Source organism: Ceratotherium simum, chromosome 6 (assembly GCF_057802395.1).
Source record: "Ceratotherium simum simum isolate JZ-2026a chromosome 6, ASM5780239v1, whole genome shotgun sequence".
Lineage (NCBI taxonomy): Eukaryota > Metazoa > Chordata > Mammalia > Perissodactyla > Rhinocerotidae > Ceratotherium > Ceratotherium simum.
This window is the reverse complement of record NC_141905.1, coordinates 62,478,570-62,496,865: the sequence shown is the minus strand read 5'-3', so window position 1 is coordinate 62,496,865 and position 18,296 is coordinate 62,478,570. Positions and strand designations below refer to the sequence as shown.

At 47.9% G+C, this 18,296-nt stretch overlaps 2 protein-coding genes and 1 pseudogene across 2 annotated transcripts; 2 read left to right on the top strand and 1 right to left on the bottom strand.

The window, feature by feature from the left end:
- The first annotated feature begins 2,202 nt into the window (after window positions 1-2,202).
- Window positions 2,203-4,167, top strand: PITX3 (paired like homeodomain 3). The gene is made up of 3 exons (XM_014785676.2): window positions 2,203-2,336; window positions 2,501-2,703; window positions 3,232-4,167. The coding sequence occupies exons 1-3, from the start codon at window positions 2,219-2,221 to the stop codon at window positions 3,817-3,819; spliced, it is 909 nt and encodes a 302-aa protein (XP_014641162.2). The 5' UTR covers window positions 2,203-2,218; the 3' UTR covers window positions 3,820-4,167.
- A 634-nt stretch (window positions 4,168-4,801) lies between these two features.
- Window positions 4,802-7,970, bottom strand: ELOVL3 (ELOVL fatty acid elongase 3). The gene is made up of 4 exons (XM_004427998.3): window positions 7,687-7,970; window positions 6,615-6,746; window positions 5,791-5,942; window positions 4,802-5,537 (listed from the first exon to the last, which is right to left on the bottom strand). Exons 1-4 carry the CDS (start codon window positions 7,785-7,787, stop codon window positions 5,110-5,112), a joined length of 813 nt encoding a protein of 270 aa, XP_004428055.1. The 5' UTR covers window positions 7,788-7,970; the 3' UTR covers window positions 4,802-5,109.
- LOC101389360 (vacuolar-sorting protein SNF8 pseudogene) overlaps window positions 7,843-18,296 on the top strand; it is a 29,405-nt pseudogene continuing 18,951 nt past the window's right edge.

The following is an 18,296-nucleotide window of genomic DNA, read 5'->3' as shown; positions in this document are numbered from 1 at the left end:
TCCCTACAGGCGAACCGAACTGTCCCTCTTTTCCCTGCTCTGTGTTGCTCTCATGGCCTCTGGAGAAGTCAGGGGCGTGTTTGGCATTTTGGTGGTATCTTGGGTATGAAGTAAGAGGAGATTTTAGAGCACCCCTTTTTCAGGCTCTCAGTTCTGAGTCTTCCAAGCTATTTGGGAACAGCTACTAGTCAAGGCTGCCACAGGTCTCTCCCAAGGGCATCTCCCTTCTATCAGAGCATCACTGGGCCAGCCCCAAGCTTCTGGCTCCTGACCTCAGACCTGGAAGGGAAGGTAAGCTGAGCACCCCCACTGCTGGCCTGACTTCTTTCCTTCCTTCCTGGGTTCACTTCAGCTCTGCCTCTCCAACCCTAGGAAAAGGTCCAAGGTCTAGTCCCCTCTGCCTGTGGAAAGAGCAGGGACTGTTTCTCAACCTGCTGCCTTGACCTCTGTCCCACCCCCAATCTCACTTGGGTGGGGGGGCAGCTGTCATCTCTGAGCTGGTTGAGGGGGCATTACCATGTGCAAATATAGGCTGCTGCCCATCTGCGCCTCCCTGAGAAAGTCTCCTAATAAATTCAGAGCAGCCAAATGACATACATCTCAATCTAGGCTAATCCACCACATTAATGCTGCCTTACACAGCCTGTGGCATTAAGTCCCTGTTAATGGGGAGGCAGATGAACCCCTCCCACCCAGCTCTTCACCCCTGTTCTTCTGTTCCTGGCCTCCTTTGATACTCCTCTGACCAAGAGGCATCCAGAGTTCTTGAGCCCCACTAGTGCTGCTTTCCCTTCCTCCCACAAGAGGAGGTCTGGGAGAGTCAGCAGGAAAGGGGACCCTGCAGGGAAGAGTTGGAGAGGGACCCGGGCAGGTGCCTGGGCAATGTCAGGCGAGGTTTGGGAGAGGGAGTAAGTGTAGGAAGGTGGTAATTTTAGAATTTATTTATTTATTTATTTATTTTTCCCCCAAAGCCCCAGTAGATAGTTGTATGTCATAGTTGCACATCCTTCTAGTTGCTGTATGTGGGACGCGGCCTCGGCATGGCCGGAGAAGCGGTGCGTCTGTGCGCGCCCGGGATCCGAACCCGGACTGCCAGCAGCAGAGCGCGCACACTTAACCGCTAAGGCACGGGGCCGGCCCAGGAACGTGGTTTTAAGAAGCCCACATCTGCTGCCTGGGGTGGGCCTGGTAGAGGCTGTGCATGAGAGCGGAACAGTGACTGGTGGGATGCGATGTGTGCCTAGAGGCATAGAAGCAGACAGGATGGGAACGCCTCGTGATTTTCAAACTTGTTTTTGATTCTGGAACCCTTTCTTCAAATGAAATCTCTCCAGAAAGCATAAACAAGACAGACAAAGGCAGGGATGCCCAAGCTGAAGCAGACCCACGCAAGGCCAGGCTAGAGTTCTTCCCTGAGGCTAGCCCCGAGTTCCGGTCCCTGAGGGGGTTTCTGGTAGGTCCCCAAAGAACTCCCCTTGAAAAAGCAAACAAAGAAAAAGCATTTGCTTAGGAGTCTCCCAGACCTGGTTCAGATCCCAGTTCCACTACTTACAAGCTCTGTGACCTTAATCGTTACTTCAAGTCTCAGTTTCCTCACCTGAAAAAGGGTGATAATACGTAAGATTAAGGCATTCTTGTGAGGGGAGAGAGAATGAGGTGAAGGTTCATAGGAAGTACTCATAAATGATAGCAGTGGTTATCCTTATGGGAGAAATATCAGGCCTGGTTTAAAATTAAATCTGTCCCACTGGAGGGTGAATAACTGGTTCCGGCAGCATCTCAGGTGTGATTGGCCAAGGGGTATGTATGAGTTTATAGGGATATTGGGCATTCCGGTGAGAGGGAATTGAACTTTTTGAGGATGTGGTATATGGTATGTGGTGTGCAATAGTGTAGTTTTCATTAATTCAATAAATATCTGTTGAACATCTACTGTGCATCAAGCACAGTTCTAGGTGCCCCGCAGTGAAGAAAACTAAGTCTAGTGTGTATATCTGTGCATAAAACCTGTGAGTGTACACCTTCTTCCCCTTAGGCTGCTGTTTCCCTATTCTATCCTAGGGTACCCCCACACACAGGTAGCTTTACATCAATGGCTAAGAAAGGGGACAGTGAACTTGTGAGGAAACTACAGGGAATCAGATAACCTGGTTAACCCGAAGATTTCATCCCCACTAACCTGGTCTGTATCTTCTCTTCCCTCCAGAGTCCTCCCTCCATGGAGTTTGGCCTGCTCAGCGAGGCGGAGGTCCGGAGCCCGGCCCTCTCGCTGTCAGATGCGGGCACTCCCCACCCCCCACTCCCAGAACACGGCTGCAAGGGCCAAGAGCACAGCGGTGAGCGCTCCCCCTTCTGGTCGTGGGGAAGATAACAGCTCAATCCTTATTGCGGGTGGGACCCGGGAGTGGAAGCGAGTGAGCGGGCGGTGGAGGAGCTCCCCGAGCCGGAGAATCCGCACAAGCCTGGGCGCCCTGTGACCTGCCCCCAACCCGGCCCCCAGACTCGGAGAAGGCCTCAGCTTCGCTGCCCGGCGGCTCCCCGGAAGATGGCTCGCTGAAGAAGAAACAGCGGCGGCAACGCACGCACTTCACCAGCCAGCAGTTGCAGGAGCTGGAGGCGACCTTCCAGAGGAACCGCTACCCCGACATGAGTACGCGTGAAGAGATCGCCGTGTGGACCAACCTCACCGAGGCCCGCGTGCGGGTACGGCCCTCCCAGACCTGCAATCCTCACCCCACCCCGGGCCTCCCTCTCGCGGGCTGCTCGGCGAGTAGCTTCGGAACCAGCGGCCTGTGGTTCTGTTCTGCCTGCCCCATCCACGGACCCAACACCCCAAGTCGCCCGGCCCCGGTGCACTGCCGCACACTCCCTTCTTCCCCACCCTATCACTCCAGGCCGCGCGTGTCTTCTCCCCGACACTGTTTCTCGTTTTCCTCTTCACCCCTCCTTGACCCCATCCTACTGGACCCCTCCCTAGACCTTGTGGCCCCTGACTCAGTCCTGCCGCCCACTGCTTCTGTTCTCAGCTCCCTGACTCCGTGTGCTCCTCCCTTCACGCCGTCGGGCTGCTCCACGACCCCCATTACCGTCTCTAGCCCCCTCATCTTGTTTATCCTCAGCACGGCCTTGGCTTGAACCCCCGTCTGGGTGACCCACCCACCAACCGCGCTGACCCGGTCCGGGAGCCCGGCTCGGCTCCCGGCCCTGACAGCCTTGCTCCCATGCCCGCAGGTGTGGTTCAAGAACCGGCGCGCCAAGTGGCGGAAGCGCGAGCGCAGCCAGCAGGCGGAGCTGTGCAAGGGCGGCTTCGCAGCGCCGCTTGGGGGGCTGGTGCCGCCCTACGAGGAGGTGTATCCCGGCTACTCGTACGGCAACTGGCCACCCAAGGCGCTCGGCCCGCCGCTCGCCGCCAAGACCTTCCCGTTCGCCTTCAACTCGGTCAACGTGGGGCCTCTGGCTTCGCAGCCCGTCTTCTCGCCACCCAACTCCATCGCCGCCTCCATGGTGCCGTCGGCCGCGGCCGCCCCGGGCACCGTGCCAGGGCCCGGGGCCCTTCAGGGCCTGGGCGGGGGGCCCCCCGGGCTGGCTCCGGCCGCAGTGTCCTCCGGGGCAGTGTCCTGCCCTTACGCCTCGGCCGCCGCAGCCGCAGCTGCAGCCGCCTCCTCCCCCTACGTGTATCGGGACCCGTGTAACTCTAGTCTGGCCAGCCTGAGGCTCAAGGCCAAACAGCACGCCTCTTTCAGCTACCCCGCCGTGCCCGGGCCGCCCCCGGCCCCCAACCTCAGTCCGTGCCAGTATGCCGTGGAACGGCCCGTATGAGTGGCCCGGCCCGTGGATCATCCTCGAGGGCGGGGGCAATAATTCATAGCCTCCCGGACCGGGGTCGCCTTGACTGGCTTGCCCCCGCCCCGGGGTCTGAGAGGCGTGCTTGGTGCAGCTGGGGAGAGCGGCCGGCTCAGGAGAGAGCCTCCCCCTCCCAGACCTGAGGGGTGGACTGGGCCCTACACACAGTCCGCGCCCCTGGGACTAAGGCCAGGAACAGGGACCAGTTCCCCGAGGGCCAACTCATCCTTGGCCCATCCCGCCTTCTCCAGACTCTCCCTCCCCCGTTTTCAAAGATAACTGAAATAAACTTGCGCGGACTGTCAAAGGTCTGATGATTCAGAGTTGCGGTTGAGCTCTCTCCTCTCATCCCCGCCTCCCCCTCCCCCATATCTAAAGGAGAGCTGGGTGTACAGGAAAGAGGTAAAGGTCCGGGCTTCCAGGGTTTCAGTCCCCCTCAGCCCCCAACACCAGGATGGGGAAGCCTGGGGATTCCTGGAGCAGAGGGGCGCACGCGTGCGTGCATGTATGTATGTATGGCTTGGAGATTAGCTACTCGGCTGGCATTGGCCAAAGCTGGTACTGCGGCGCCACCTCGTGGTCCATGGAGGATAACTGGAAGATCTGGTCTCGAATGCTTGACTTGCAGGTGTCAATTCTGCAACTTAGGAAGCCTATGACCTTAGATAAGTTACTCTGCCTTTCTGCACCTGTTTCTCACTGTTCCTATGAGGAGCCTGGGCCTCTAACAGCAATAAAATTCTGGTCTGTAACAGACATTTATTAAGTGCCTACCAGGCCTAGGATTTTTATTGAGTGTCTGTGTGTGTCCCTCCCATCCTGCCATACACCCTCTTAGGCTTCTCACCTACTGCTCATCCCACTGCCAGCACCCCTCTCTCATCACAGCAGTCCCCTTCTTCCCTCACATCCCAAAACTCCAAAAATCTTGTTGAAATTTTTAGTTAAAAAAAATAAAGCAAGAAGAAGAAAGATTTATGGATAGAAATATAAATAACTCAACTATGGGGATCCACCTCAGTCCCATTCCCATCCCAGAGCTGGCTTGGCCTTCACATTAAAAACAGAAATATCAAAGTACTAGATCACGCCCCCATCCCAGGGGTTATGCTTCTTGTCTGTCATAACTTTCTACCACCTTGGGGCATACACCCTGTGGAGAAACCATGCAGGGAAGGCATCCTAATCCTCCTCCCAAACCTAAGCTCAGCCCCTTAGTGCCCTGGGGAGGAGAGAGCTTGGGGAGCCTTCTTTTTCTCGAATTCTTCACTGGCTCTTGGTCTTGGCTTTGACCTTCGGCATTATGTAGGTTTGATGGAAGAAGCGGGCAAAGAGGATGAAATAGGTCATATACAAGATGCAGGACCAGAAGAGATGTTCCGATGTGGTGTGGCATCCCTGATCCTGTCTCCAGATGTAATTCAGGATGCTAATAGTGGCTCCCATAAACATCTGCAGGATCTGCAGGCTGGTGATGAGCATGGGAAGCCATCTGGGGGGTGTTACTTTGGCAGCCTTCAGAGTGTAGTAGGTGTACATGATGGCATGCACACCATAGTTCATAGTCATGAACCAGCCACCTGCAGACACTTTGTTCTTGTATCCAAAGCTCGTGTACACTAGCACTGTGCTGTGGTGGTACCAGTGCACAAAGACGAGTGGCCGCTTACGCAGGATGATGAAGGCCGTGTCTCCTGGGAGATGGGGAGTCAAAGCTGGCATACCACCCAGTGTTGAGACCACCCTCAGTATTGGATGTGGGGACATGGGGGAAATTCTCAGAGCGGGGAGAGGGGTCTTTATGGCAGAGAATCTGAAGAGGGGCTTGGGTGAGAGGTGTTGTTAGGACCCAGGGGTGGGGAAGGGACTCTCCATATTATGGCTGAGGGGTTCCTAAGGAGGGATACAGTTGACTGGGCACCAGAGAGACAAAGCCTTGCCACTCACCAAGTTCAACAATCTTGCTGAGAAGAAAGAGGCAGGACCAGAATTTGATTATGGGATCGCTGGCAAAGATGGAGAAGCACACAGTTTGCTTTAGGTTCCCCCTAAGTAGCAGAATCCCCATATGGCTCCACGTCCTCACTGCCCCCAGGATACTGAAATGGGACAGAGGAAAAGGGTGTAAGGATCATCCCTAGGCACCAATCAACCCTCTCCCCTTGGCCTGGTCAGGTCACTGTCCCAAGCTCCACCACCTCCCCACCCTTCTGGGGGGATAGGTCACAGCTTCTGAGACCCTGGGGTCAATCTGGTAGATCCAACCAGTAATCTAGAGGAGATGAGGGCTGGGGAAGGACCAGGGAATGCTGGAGGATAGGAATGAAAGTTGAGCTAGGGAACAGGGTTCTTGGGATGGGTAGAAGCCTAGGAGGAGATGGATGGCAGGATGGGGGAGATTGAAGGAGTTTGGGGGAGGAAATTTGGAAAAGAGGGGCTGGGGAAGTTATTGGAAGGTCTTGGGAGAGAGTGTTAGATGCTGAGAGTATAGAGGCTGAGGAAATTTGTAGGAAGTACACAGACTCCATGAGCACAAGAAGACTCATGAGAGAGAGCAGAGACTGCCAGTTCGGGGCCTGGGGAAGAAGGAAAACAGGGTAACACGGGAGGAGGGTGGAAGCTGGAGAGGGGTGCTGAAAGAATGTGATAGGAAGAATTAGGGGCCAACTTGGGGAGTTGACGCAATTGAGGTTTCCAGAAAGCTTTTAGGGATAAAATGAGGGTCTCTGGTCTACAGGATAGGTGGGAAGTCGGGGGGAGGAGTGTCTTACCTGAAGATTGCAAGGCACAAGGACCAAAAGATGAGAGGCCCCTGCAGGTTGAAGCCGTTCCGTGCCTTCATGTAGTTCTGCCCCACAAAGGTGAGCAGCAGGTAGATCAGAGCTATGAGGAATGAGGTTGCCCTGGCAGGCAGAAGGCAGAGGGTATGGGCTCATGGGTGGGTGCTGGTTAGAGGAATCCCCATCCCCACCTCATCTCTCCAGGTGAGTGCTCTGGGTTGGAGTCCCAGCTCTGCCACTTACTAGCTGTGTGACACTGGAAAACCTACTTAGTTCTCTGAGCCTCAGTTTCCTTATTTGTAAAGGAGGAATAACACTCCTCTCCTGACAATGTTAAGTATATAAAGTACCTAGCACAGGGCAGGGGCTATGTCCAAGGTTTCTGTGATTACTGCTTTCTCAGTGGGGTTGGGAGTGGGTGACAGCTGTTGGCCCAGCCTAAAACCAAGCCAGGCCTGTGGAGTAAGAAGAATGTGGCAATAGCTCTGCCTGGTTGGGTCATGACAAATTGGCTGGAGCACAAAAACAGCCCACAAACACCTCCAAGGAGCTTTAGGGCAAAGCCAGAGAGCCTGGGGAAATCTTGGAAAATCTCCTTGACTTTGCCTCCTTCTCCACAGCAGGGACCATGGAGCATTTGGGGAACAACGTGATAATTGTGAAGGGCAGACTGTCCCTGGGCACCAGCACTATGTAGGCGCGGCCACAAAGGACAGAGGAGAGTCGTTTATAAGGTGGGTGGGAGTAAGAGTTCAGATCAACCCCCACTCAGAGACCAGTTCTCACTACACTCTTTCCCCTTGGTTACCGTCTCCTCCCACATTCCTCACCCCACCCTCCTATTTCTGCCTTTCTTTCTTTCTTCCAGATCTAATTTCTTTGAGGTGCCACACTACTTGCACCTTGCACAGTGGGGATGTGGAGCCAGCGCAGGGGAGCCCGATACCTTTGCTCTTTAAGAAAACCATTGCGGACATTCAGTGCCTCCCCCCCACCACCACCCCAAATAGCAGTCATCAGGGTCGAGCCCCTGGCACGGCCCTTGCCTTTCCGCAGGTCTCACCAGTACTCCTCCAAAAAGGGCCTCATGTCCCGGAACAGCTCAAAGTTGTAGGGCTGTAACAGCTGCTTTGTTTCGTCGGAGACATTCATGGCTGTGACCATTACGTTCTGCAAGTCGAGAGCGAGAGGAGCTGTGAGAGAGGTTATGGGACCGAGGATGAAGCAAATCTTGGGGCAGGACAGAACGATCCTAGGATCAAGGAACTCCGCGGTAAGCCGAGGAGCGTCAGATTCAGGCACGTGCGCTGCAGCCAAGCCCTCTTCCACCACCACCGCCACAGCTACTGCAGTATATAACGCGGAATTGCAAAGCGGCGGGCCCAGGGGGCGCGCGGCCCCCTCCCTGCACCCGGCGGTTATCCAATCTCGACCAAGATGCTCCCCTGTCCCGCCCCTGGGCCGCAGCCCGCCCTCTGATTGGTCATCATCAAGGGAGCCTCCCCTGGGCGCCTCACACGTCCCACCCCAAACGCCCGTCGCAGGGCCTCGCCACGCCTACTTTCCCATCCTTTTCTCCTTCAACACCTCCACTCCCACCTGCTTGGTTGGTTTAGCCCTTTTGGCCTTGCCAGGTATCCGGACAGGCCAGTCTCCCCTGGCACTGCCAGCTATAGCCTTTACTTCGGTTTGCTTTAGTCCTGACCTTTAATCCAGTGAGGAAAGAGTGGAGGTGTCCTCAACCTCTGGTGCCCCCACCCAGAGATAGGGATGTCAGTTTCCCGCCATCCTGAGACCCTGGGATGAGGATGAATCAGGCTGAGGAACGGGCAGCAGAGAGCCTCTCCCATAATCTCATCTGCTTCCTTCAAATCTGTGGTCGTGGGTGGGAGGGAGATGAATTTTAATGTTAAGGTTGCTGATGTTGGTGTTTGGGGAGATGGTTGTTGAGGTTGCTTTGGTTGCTTTACAGTTTCCTGAATTCCTGAACTGCTCCAGCCTGACACCCAGTAATAAGCTTGGGGAGAAAATGGGGTCACCCTCTGGGCTTCTGGGATTACTGTCTTCAGGTTTCCTGCAGGCCTCCTAGGGTTTGTAGGAGGGGAGGTGCGGCGCATCTCCCAGCCCTGCTGTTCTCTCCCCCAGGCTGTGCTTGTCTCATCAAATCTCCTTTTTCCTTGTCTGTTTACCCAGCCCCAAAGAAACAAATAGTTTAAAACTTTTAAGGCCTTACTTGTCTGTCCCTTATTTCTCTCCTAGGCTTTATGACAGTGAGGGAGGAATATAAGGCTTGAAAGCAGTTTGAGATAAGGAGATTTGCAAAACAAGTGCTAAGAGGAATAAATATAAAGTATTTAAAATCAAGATGTGGCTATAAGTGCAGTAAAGCCCACAGGCTCTGGAGCCAGAGGAACCAGGTGGGAATCCCAACTTCACTTCCTTCGCTTCACTTCCTGAGCCATTGTCCAGGGAAGGGTGGAGTGGAAAATCCTGTCTATGCTATCAAAATGACTCTCAAAGTGCATCCCTTTGTCTCTGCACCTCATCACCTCTCACGGGGTCACTACAGCCACTACCTTAGTCATGTTAACTGGTTGCACCACCTCCTTCTCTAATACAGTGCTAGAATCAGAAAATAATTCTTCCCAAACGTGGTTGATCATAAGATTCCTGAACCCCAACCCCAGATATTTTGACCCAGTAGGTGGCCCCAGACCATACTTTGAAAACCACCACTTTCTGTCCTCTCATCTAGAAGAAGGTTCTAAAACCTAAATTGGATCATGCTACTTTCCTTCTTAAAACCCTTCAGTGGCTCTTGATTGCTCCATTCACAGCCTGATGACTCAGAAGGTGATCAGCACGTTTTTTTTGTTGTTTTTTTTTTTTGTATGAGGAAGATCAGCCCTGAGCTAACATCTGATGCCAATCCTCCTCTTTTTTCTGAGGAAGATTGGCCCTGAGCTAACATCTGTGCCCATCTTCCTCTACTTTATATGGGACGCCGCCACAGCATGGCTTGACAAGCGGTGTGTCGGTGAGTGCCCGGGATCCGAACCGGCGAACCCTGGGCTGCTGCAGTGGAGGGCGCACACTTAACCGCTTGCACCACTGGGCTGGCCCCAGATCAGCACATGTTTGATGGATGAATGAATAAATAAAAGAATGAGTATTACAAGAAAAATACCATCTAGATGTTACAAGACCTGGATTCAAATCCCAGCTCCACCATTAAGCAGTCATGTGATTTTAGGCAACTTACCTAACCTCTCTGAGACTCCCATTCGTCATCATTAAAATGTAGATAGTCATATTTGCCTGCCTACCTCACAAGGCTGTGATCAGTATGAAAGTCAGATAATGTCAATGAAAGGATATTGTAAACTAGACACATGGAAATGTCAGGGTGAATCATTTTGGGAGGTTAACAAATGCAAACAGAATATGTATGCTCAGTCCTTGGTTTCTCTCAAATGAAGATATTCTACGTTGTCTTTCCCTGTGAAGTTTAATGGTGAGGCTTGGGGAAGGGGTGTGTGGAAGAGGGAATGGAAAAGAAAAATCTTGAGAAATTACTTCCTAGGGGAAACCTTCCCTGACCCTTGGACTTGGTCTGATACCCATATTACATATGAATTGCTCTCATAGCATGGTATTTCCTTCCTTCAATGAGAGTTTACAGAGGCCGGCCCGGTGGCGCAAGCGGTTAAGTGTGTGTGCTTCGCTGCGGTGGCTGCCGGTTTGGATCCCGGGTGTGCACCAACGCACTGCTTTGCAAGCCATGCTGTGGTGGCGTCCCATATAAAGTAGAGGAAGATGGGCACGGATGTTAGCCCAGGGCCGGTCTTCCTCAGCAAAAAAAAGCGGAGGATTGGCAGATGTTAGCACAGGGCTGATCTCCTCACAAAAAAAAAAAAAGAGAGAGTTTATAGTTATTTTGTTATTTTTATGATTTCTTGATAAATGCCTGTTTCCCCCACTAATCTTTGAGCTCCATAAATGCAGAGAATATGTCTATTTTGCTCAACATCATTCTCCTAACACCGAACACATAGTAGGTAGTCAGGTAATATTTGTTGCACGAGTGACTGAATGGATGAAATCCTCAGCATATAAATCTGGGTGACACTCTTTGTGTCTTCAGGATAAATACACCAATCTTGTTGGGTTTTTTTTATCTCTTGGCCTTAGCTTTCTCATCTGTAAAATGGGGATTATCCACCTCAGAAGGATGTTTATGAGGATCAAATGAGATCATATATGTTAAAGAGCATTATACAATGTAAGGATTGAGCAAACATCAGTAATTATTACCAAACAAAAGTGAATTTGTACAAATTTCAACTTCTTTTTAATAAAACTCAATTAAATTAACTTGAAAGGAAAACCATCTGGTGATTGGTTGCACAACAATGTGAATGTACTTAACACTTCTGAATTGAACACTTAAAAATGGTTAAGATGATAAATTTTATGTTATGTATATTTTACCACAATTTAAAAATTTTTTAAAAGGAAAGCCATGAAATGGGACTATAGTTTTAAGTGGGACAGATAAAGAGTTAATGTGCATACTACATAAAAAGCTTATCCTTAGTCCTATCTCTGACCCTTGGTAAGTGGCTAAGGAAACAGATAGGCTCATCTTATAGAATCCAATGTCCCCAAATCTACCTCTCATTAGCTGCCAGACAGGTCTTTCTAAAACACACATTAGCTCATGTCATTCCTCTTTAAAAACAAAAAAATCTGCAGGACAAAGGTCAAATTCCTGAGGTTAGCCCTGGCCCTTCCTTTCCAGCCAATGTCCCATCATCCCTCAGCCCCAGCATTCCACATTTTAGCTATAACGGAAGAGTCACAACTCCACAACACGAGTACGATATTTTTAGGTTTTTCAACCCCCTTACCTCTCTTCATATTGTTCCCTCTCCCCAGACATCTTTTTCTCACCTGGACAAATCTTACTCATTGCTTGGCCCTAGCTCTAAAGTCACTTGCCTTGCAAAAGCCTAATCTGTTTCAGACAGGGACAACCCGTTCATTCTTGTCTTCCACCCACAGGGCTTTGCCCAAACTGCCTGCCAGTACTGTGCTTCTAACAATGGAGTACAACTAGTCATGTATTTTCTATACTATCCTAGCTCCACCACCCAATCCCAAGTGGTCATTTTGTTAAGTCACTAATCCTTGAGGGAAGCACACAGCACTTGGCACATAGTGGGCACTCAAAATATCTCTGTTGCTTTGAACTGAATAGGCACCTAGGAGGAAATACAAATAAACATATACATACATATATATATATATAAACTCGACCTCCTTAGTAATTAGGGAAATGCAAATTAAAGACTGTATATATAGTATGGTCCCAATTAACAGCCATTAAACTGAGTAAAAATTAAATATCCAATGCTGGTCACAGCTTTGGGAAACAGATACATTCACACCTGGATAGTGGCTAGGTAAGTTGACATAATCCTTCTAAAAGCACACTTAGGTAACACTTAGCAAGAGCCAACTGGTATACTTTGACCCAGTCCCTCATCTAGGAATTTAAAACCCAATAAAATAGGCCAAGAGAAAAAAAAACTGGAAACAACCCACTAATGGATGATTAAATTATTAAATTCCAACATTACAAAACAGTTTGAAGCTATGAAAACATGGAAAAACCTGAAACCATGTTTGTAAAATAATGTGAAAGAAAAACAATATTTAAAACTGTGTCTATCCTATTACCTCAGTTGTCTAAAAGTGATGATGTCCCTAAAGATTGAAGTTGAAAAAAAACACTAAATTGTGGAATCATTTGATGGGGTAGGTAAGATTATAGGAAAAAATTAGAAGTATTTTAAATATTCTTTCATAATATTTTAAAATTGATGTTATAACACTTTGGAATGCTATGCATCCAGAGAATAATTTTAATGACTTAGAATGGCTTTTTAATGGTTTTTAATGACATAGAAAATGCTCAGTATATAATGTTAAGTAAAAAAAATGTAGGATATGAGACTATATGTACAGTATGGTCTCAAATTCGTGGACTAAAAATGTGGAAGAAATATAGATGGAAAGAATATTGTAAACTTTTTATAGAGAAAAAATAGGGAAGAAAACTATGTTGAGAACCAGTATTGGAAGGAAATGCACCAAAATGCTAATAGAGTTTGTCAGGATGGTGGAATAATGGGTGATTTTTAAATTATTTCTTATAATCAGTAAATGTTCAAAACTAATAATAAATGTATTGAAATTTCTTGGATTTAAGTCTTTCTTTTCCATGTTTTCTGTCACTGATTGGCTTCTCTGCTTCTACCTTCCCACCTTAAGATCCTGCATGTCCCTATCAGATTCATCTCCTTTCCCCAGTATGCTTACTGTTTTGGTTTTGCTTCTATATTTCTGCCTGTGCCTTTGCTGCTTCTTATTCCCATACTTTCCACCTCTTTAATGCTGTTGTTTCTTTTTTTCTTTTTTATTTTTTTGTGAGGAAGATTAGCCCTAGGCTAACATCCGTGCTAATCCTCCTCTTTTTGCTGAGGAAGACTGGCTCTGGGCTAACATCTATTGCCAATCCTCTCCTATTTTTTTTTTCTTCCCCTAAGCCCCAGTAGATAGTTGTATGCCATAGTTGCACATCCTTCTAGTTGCTGTATGTGGGACGTGGCCTCAGCATGGCCGGACAAGCAGTGCGTCGGTGCGCGCCCAGGATCGGAACCCGGGGCTGCCAGTAGCGGAGCGCATGCACTTAATCACTAAGCCACGGGGCGGGCCCGATGCTGTTGTTTCTTAAAGTCCTGGCCCTGTCCCTTACTCTTTCTCTCTCTGTACTCTCTTTCCTGGCTAATTCCCTTTCATGACTTTACCTGTTACTTCTATTTGGATGACTCCAAATTACTTATCTTCTGTCTTCACCTCTCTTCTTTATTCTTGCTCACAATTCCAACTTCCCATTGGACTTCTCCACCTGGCTGACTTGAGTTACAGACAGCTCACACTCAGGTATAGAGACCCAGCTCACCTTCTACCCAGACCTGTTCTTTTTGCTCACTTCTCTATTTCTATTAAAGTCGCCACCAGGCTCTTAGGCTCCTAGGCAGGACTGGTTACATAATTTGTGGGGCCCGGTGCAAAATAAAAATGTAAAGCCTCTTGTTCAAAAATTATTAAGAATTTCAAGATGGCAACAGCAGAACACCAAACCAAGCACAGGGCGCTTCCAAGTATGGGCGCCTGTGTGGCTGCGCAGGTTGCACACCCGTGAAGTGGGCCCTGCTCCTAGGCTTAAATCTGGGGGTCATCTTTGACTCCTCTCTTTCCTTTAACCTGGTTTGGTTGACAGGGTAGATATTGCATCCACTCACAAAGATGGGAAACAAAGGAAAGAGGAATACATTTGAATAGTGGTTTGAGAATGGAGATGAGTTCAGTTTGGGCCCAATGAATGCAAGGTGCCAGTGCAACAAGCAGGTCACAGGACCCAATAACCAGTTGTCTAGAACTCAGGCTGACAGTCTGGCTTCAACATTCAGGGTAGAGTATGTCACTGAACTTCCTGGCTGTGGATGAAACTGGGAGAGAAGGTCAAGCAGGGCTTTTCAAAGTGGGGTCCATGGACCATTTACACTGTAATCTCCAGCTTGTTAAAAATGAAGTCTCCTGGGCCCACCCCTGCCCTCTGAAACTGAATATATCTAGAGGTAGGTAGGGCTTGGGAATTATAGTTTTAACAAGCTTCCTAGATGATTCTTATGCTCATTAGAGTTTGAGAACTATTGATGTGAGTGAGAAGACTGAAGAGGCTACAACCCCAGGGGAAATATTAATGTATAGGTTAGTGGCTTTCATAACTTTTTTGACTGAGACACACAAAGAGAAATACATGCTACATTATAATTCTGTACAAACACAGAGTTTTTGTTGTATTTGAAACAAAAGTTTTCAAAACATACATATCCTTACCATGTTGTGTCTGATATTTTTACTCTGTTATATTTCATTATTTTAAAATGCCCAGGGCCGGCCCCGTGGCTTGGTGGTTAAGTGCGCGCGCTCCGATGCTGGCGGCCCGGGTTCGGATCCCGGGCGCGCACCGAGGCACCACCTCTCCGTCCATCCTGAGGCTGAGTCCCACATACAGCAACTAGAAGGATGTGCAGTTATGACATACGACTATCTACTGGGGCTTTGGGGGAAAAAAATAAATAAATAAGAAATCTTTAAAATGCCCATTACAGGGCCGGTCCCATGGCTTAGTGGTTAAGTGTGCCCGCTCCACTGCTGGCGGCCTGGGTTCGGATCCCGGGCGCACACTGACGCACCGTTTCTCCAGCCATGCTGAGGCCGCGTCCCACATACAGCAACTAGAAGGATGTGCAACTATGATGTACAACTATCTACTGGGGCTTTGGGGGAAAAAAATAAATAAATAAAATTTAAAAAAATAAAATAAAATGCCCATCACGACCCACTAATAGGCTGCATGGTGTAATTTGAAAAACTCTGATTAAGGAATTATCAGATGGAGAGGATGTTGCTAGGGGACAGGAAAAAATAAATCTAAACTCTGCACAGGTTCTTCAGAGTCTAAACTACCATATTTCAAAGCTTTTGAGAGCAAGCCTGCATCTGGGTCATCTTCGAAGGACTCTCAGTGCTTCACATGCAGTAACTGTGACTGGATGAATGAATTCATGTAAGCCACAGCTCTGCCAAGAGCCCACAGTGATCCCCGCTGTCCCTGCCACCAGCCGAGGTCACAGGAAGCTATGGAATATGGAGCAGCACTACTAGATGTAGGCACTAAAAGGGACGCTGGAAGTGGCTGGAGAGAAGCTGCCCTGGCTTTAGCTCTGCCAGACGCTCACTAGTCCTGCTAGGATTGTCTTTGTCTTCTGCACGGCATCTGCCTTCCTTCTCAAAGGCCACCTTGACCCTGGCCTGTCCCCCAACCAGCCACTGCCCACATCATCACCCTCTCTGATTAGGGGCCCAAGAAACTTGTTTGAGCCTAAGAAAGAAAAAAAGAGCCTCTGACATCCAGGAACTGGTCTGACACTGATAGCTAACCCTCAGTGTTGTTAGGAGTTGGCCTAACAGCTGGGCCATGTTATTCTGCTAGACAAAAACAATCTCACAGACTATGAATGTCAGATAAAGTCACTCTGAAGCCATGACAGAGTGAGACAAAACAAAGCTACTTCATAATTGTGTCTAAGCACAAAGACAAGGTCACTGTGCAACCACAAAACACTAAACATCCCCCTCTCCCAGCTTATGTGAGTGGCAACTGCCTCCTAACCAGTTACAGCTTTATTCTCACTCTAGTCTGTCCTCCTTATAGATAAGATTTATTTTTTTATTTTTTTATTTTTTTAAAGATTTTATTTATTTATTTTTTCCCCCCAAAGCCCCAGTAGATAGTTGTGTGTCATAGCTGCACATCCTTCTAGTTGCTGTATGTGGGACGCGGCCTCAGCATGGCCGGAGAAGCAGCGCGTCGGTGCGAGCCCGGGATCCGAACCCGGGCCGCCAGCAGTGGAGCGCGCTCACTTAACCACCAAGCCACGGGGCCGGCCCTAGATAAGATTTATTGAGATAATCATAGAATTGTCCTTTTTTCTGTTAGCACCCAATCTACAGGGAACCTCCGCTTCTTTGCCCCCCTCCTCCAAATCACCCAAATCTTATAACAGGTTTCTTTCTAACACCCTCTCCCTGAGACTTCCCACGGTTCTCATGGTATATGTTCTCCCTTGCTGCAACGAGTAATAAACTCAACTTCTTCAACTATAGGTGTGTTCCTGGTGGGCTCCGGCTGGAGGGCAATGACAAGACTATACAGAAACCACAGGACTGCCCCATGTCCCTGTCTCCTCCTTCTCCTCTTCTCTAGCCTGCTCAAGTATTCTAAAGTGACTCTGCTGTGTCTTTTCTCCAGCATCATCCTCTGCCTCCCAACCCCTCTCACCTCAGAACTTACTCTGCATTTGGTATGTTGTGTTTTTGTTTTCATTCATCTCAAAGTATTTTCTAATTTGCCTTATGATTTCTTCTTTGACCCATTGGTTATTTAAGAGTGTGTTGTTTAATTTCCACATATTTGTGAATTTTCCAGTTTTCCCTGTGTTATTGATTTCTAGTTTCATTCCATCGTGGTCAGAGAAGATATTTTGTATGATTTCAATCTTTTTAAATTTATTGAGATTTGCTTTGTGGTCTAACATATAGTGTATCTTGGAGAATGTTCCACATGCAATTGAGAAGAATATGTATTCTGTTGTTGTTGGGTGGAGTGTTCTGTATATGTCTGTTAGGTCTAATTCATTGTTCAAATCCTTTTTTTCGTTATTGATCTTCTGTATAGTTGTTGTAGCCATTTTTGAAAGTGAGGTATTGAAGTCTCCTACTGTCTTATTATAGAACTGTCTATTTCTCTCTTCAATTCTGTACATTTTTGCTTCATATATTTTGGGACTCTGTTGTTATGTGAGTGTATGTTTATAATTGTTATTTCTTTTTGATCGATTGACCCTTATCTATATATAATGTCCTTCTATAATAACGCTTTTGGACTTAAAGTCTATTTTGTCTGATGTTAGTATAGCTACCCCAGCTCTCTTTTGGTTACCATTTTCATGGAATATCTTTTTCCATCCTTTCACTTTCAACCTATTCATGGCTTTGGATCTAAAGTGAGTCTCTTGTAGATGGCATATAGTTGGATCATTTATTAAATCCATTCTGCCAATATTGACTTTTGACCTTTTAATTAGAGAGTTTAACCTATTTACATTTAAAGTAATTACTGACAAGGAAGAACTTATTTCTGCCATTTTTCCATTTGTTTTCTGTATATCTCATGTCTTTTTTATTCCTCAGTTCCTCCATTACTGCCTTTTTTTTTTTTTTTTTGGTGAGGAAGATCAGCCCTGAGCTAACATCCACGCCAATCCTCCTCTTTTTGCTGAGGAAGGCTGGACCTGGGCTAACATCTGTGCCCATCTTCCTCCACTTTATGTGAGACGCCACCACAGCATGGCCTGAAAAGCGGTGCATTGGTGCCCACCTGGGATCCGAACCCCGGCCGCCAGCAGCAGAGCATGTGCACTTAACTGCTATGCCACAGGGCCAGCCCCTGCCTTGTTTTGTTTTTAATTAATTTTTTTTAGTGTACTGTTTGATTCTCTTCTCATTTCTTTTTCTGTATTTATTTATTTATTTTTTAGTTATTTTCTTAGTGGTTACCCTGGGTGTTACAAATAATGCCTTAGATTGATAATAATCTACTTTGAATTGACTCAACTTAGCTTCAGTAGTATACAAAACTCTGCTCCTATGCAGCTCTGTCTTCCCTCCTCTTATGTTGTTATTGTCACAAATTACATCTGCATACATTGTGTGCCCATTAATATAGATTTATAATTATTGTCTTATGCATTTGTCTTATTTTAAATAATATAGGGAAAAAAGAGGAGTTACAAACCAAAAATACAATAATAATGAATTTTATATTTACCTATATAGGTACAAACACTGGTGTTCTTTCTTTCTTTGTATGGCTTCTAGTTACTGTCTAATGTCCTTTCATTTCACTCTGAAAGACACCCTTTAGCATTTCTTGTAGGGCAGGACTACTAGCAATCAACTCTTTCAGCATTTGTTTAT

Coding starts and splice junctions, on each gene's coding strand:
- PITX3 (XM_014785676.2), top strand. CDS start 2,219: ATGGAGTTTGGCCTGCTCAGCGAGGCGGAGGTCCGGAGCCCGGCCCTC. Junction 2,337..2,500: donor CAAGGGCCAAGAGCACAGCG/GTGAGCGCTCCC, acceptor CCCGGCCCCCAG/ACTCGGAGAAGGCCTCAGCT. Junction 2,704..3,231: donor TCACCGAGGCCCGCGTGCGG/GTACGGCCCTCC, acceptor CCATGCCCGCAG/GTGTGGTTCAAGAACCGGCG.
- ELOVL3 (XM_004427998.3), bottom strand. CDS start 7,787: ATGGTCACAGCCATGAATGTCTCCGACGAAACAAAGCAGCTGTTACAG. Junction 6,747..7,686: donor CCCTTTTTGGAGGAGTACTG/GTGAGACCTGCG, acceptor TCTGCCTGCCAG/GGCAACCTCATTCCTCATAG. Junction 5,943..6,614: donor TTGTGCCTTGCAATCTTCAG/GTAAGACACTCC, acceptor GTCCCATTTCAG/TATCCTGGGGGCAGTGAGGA.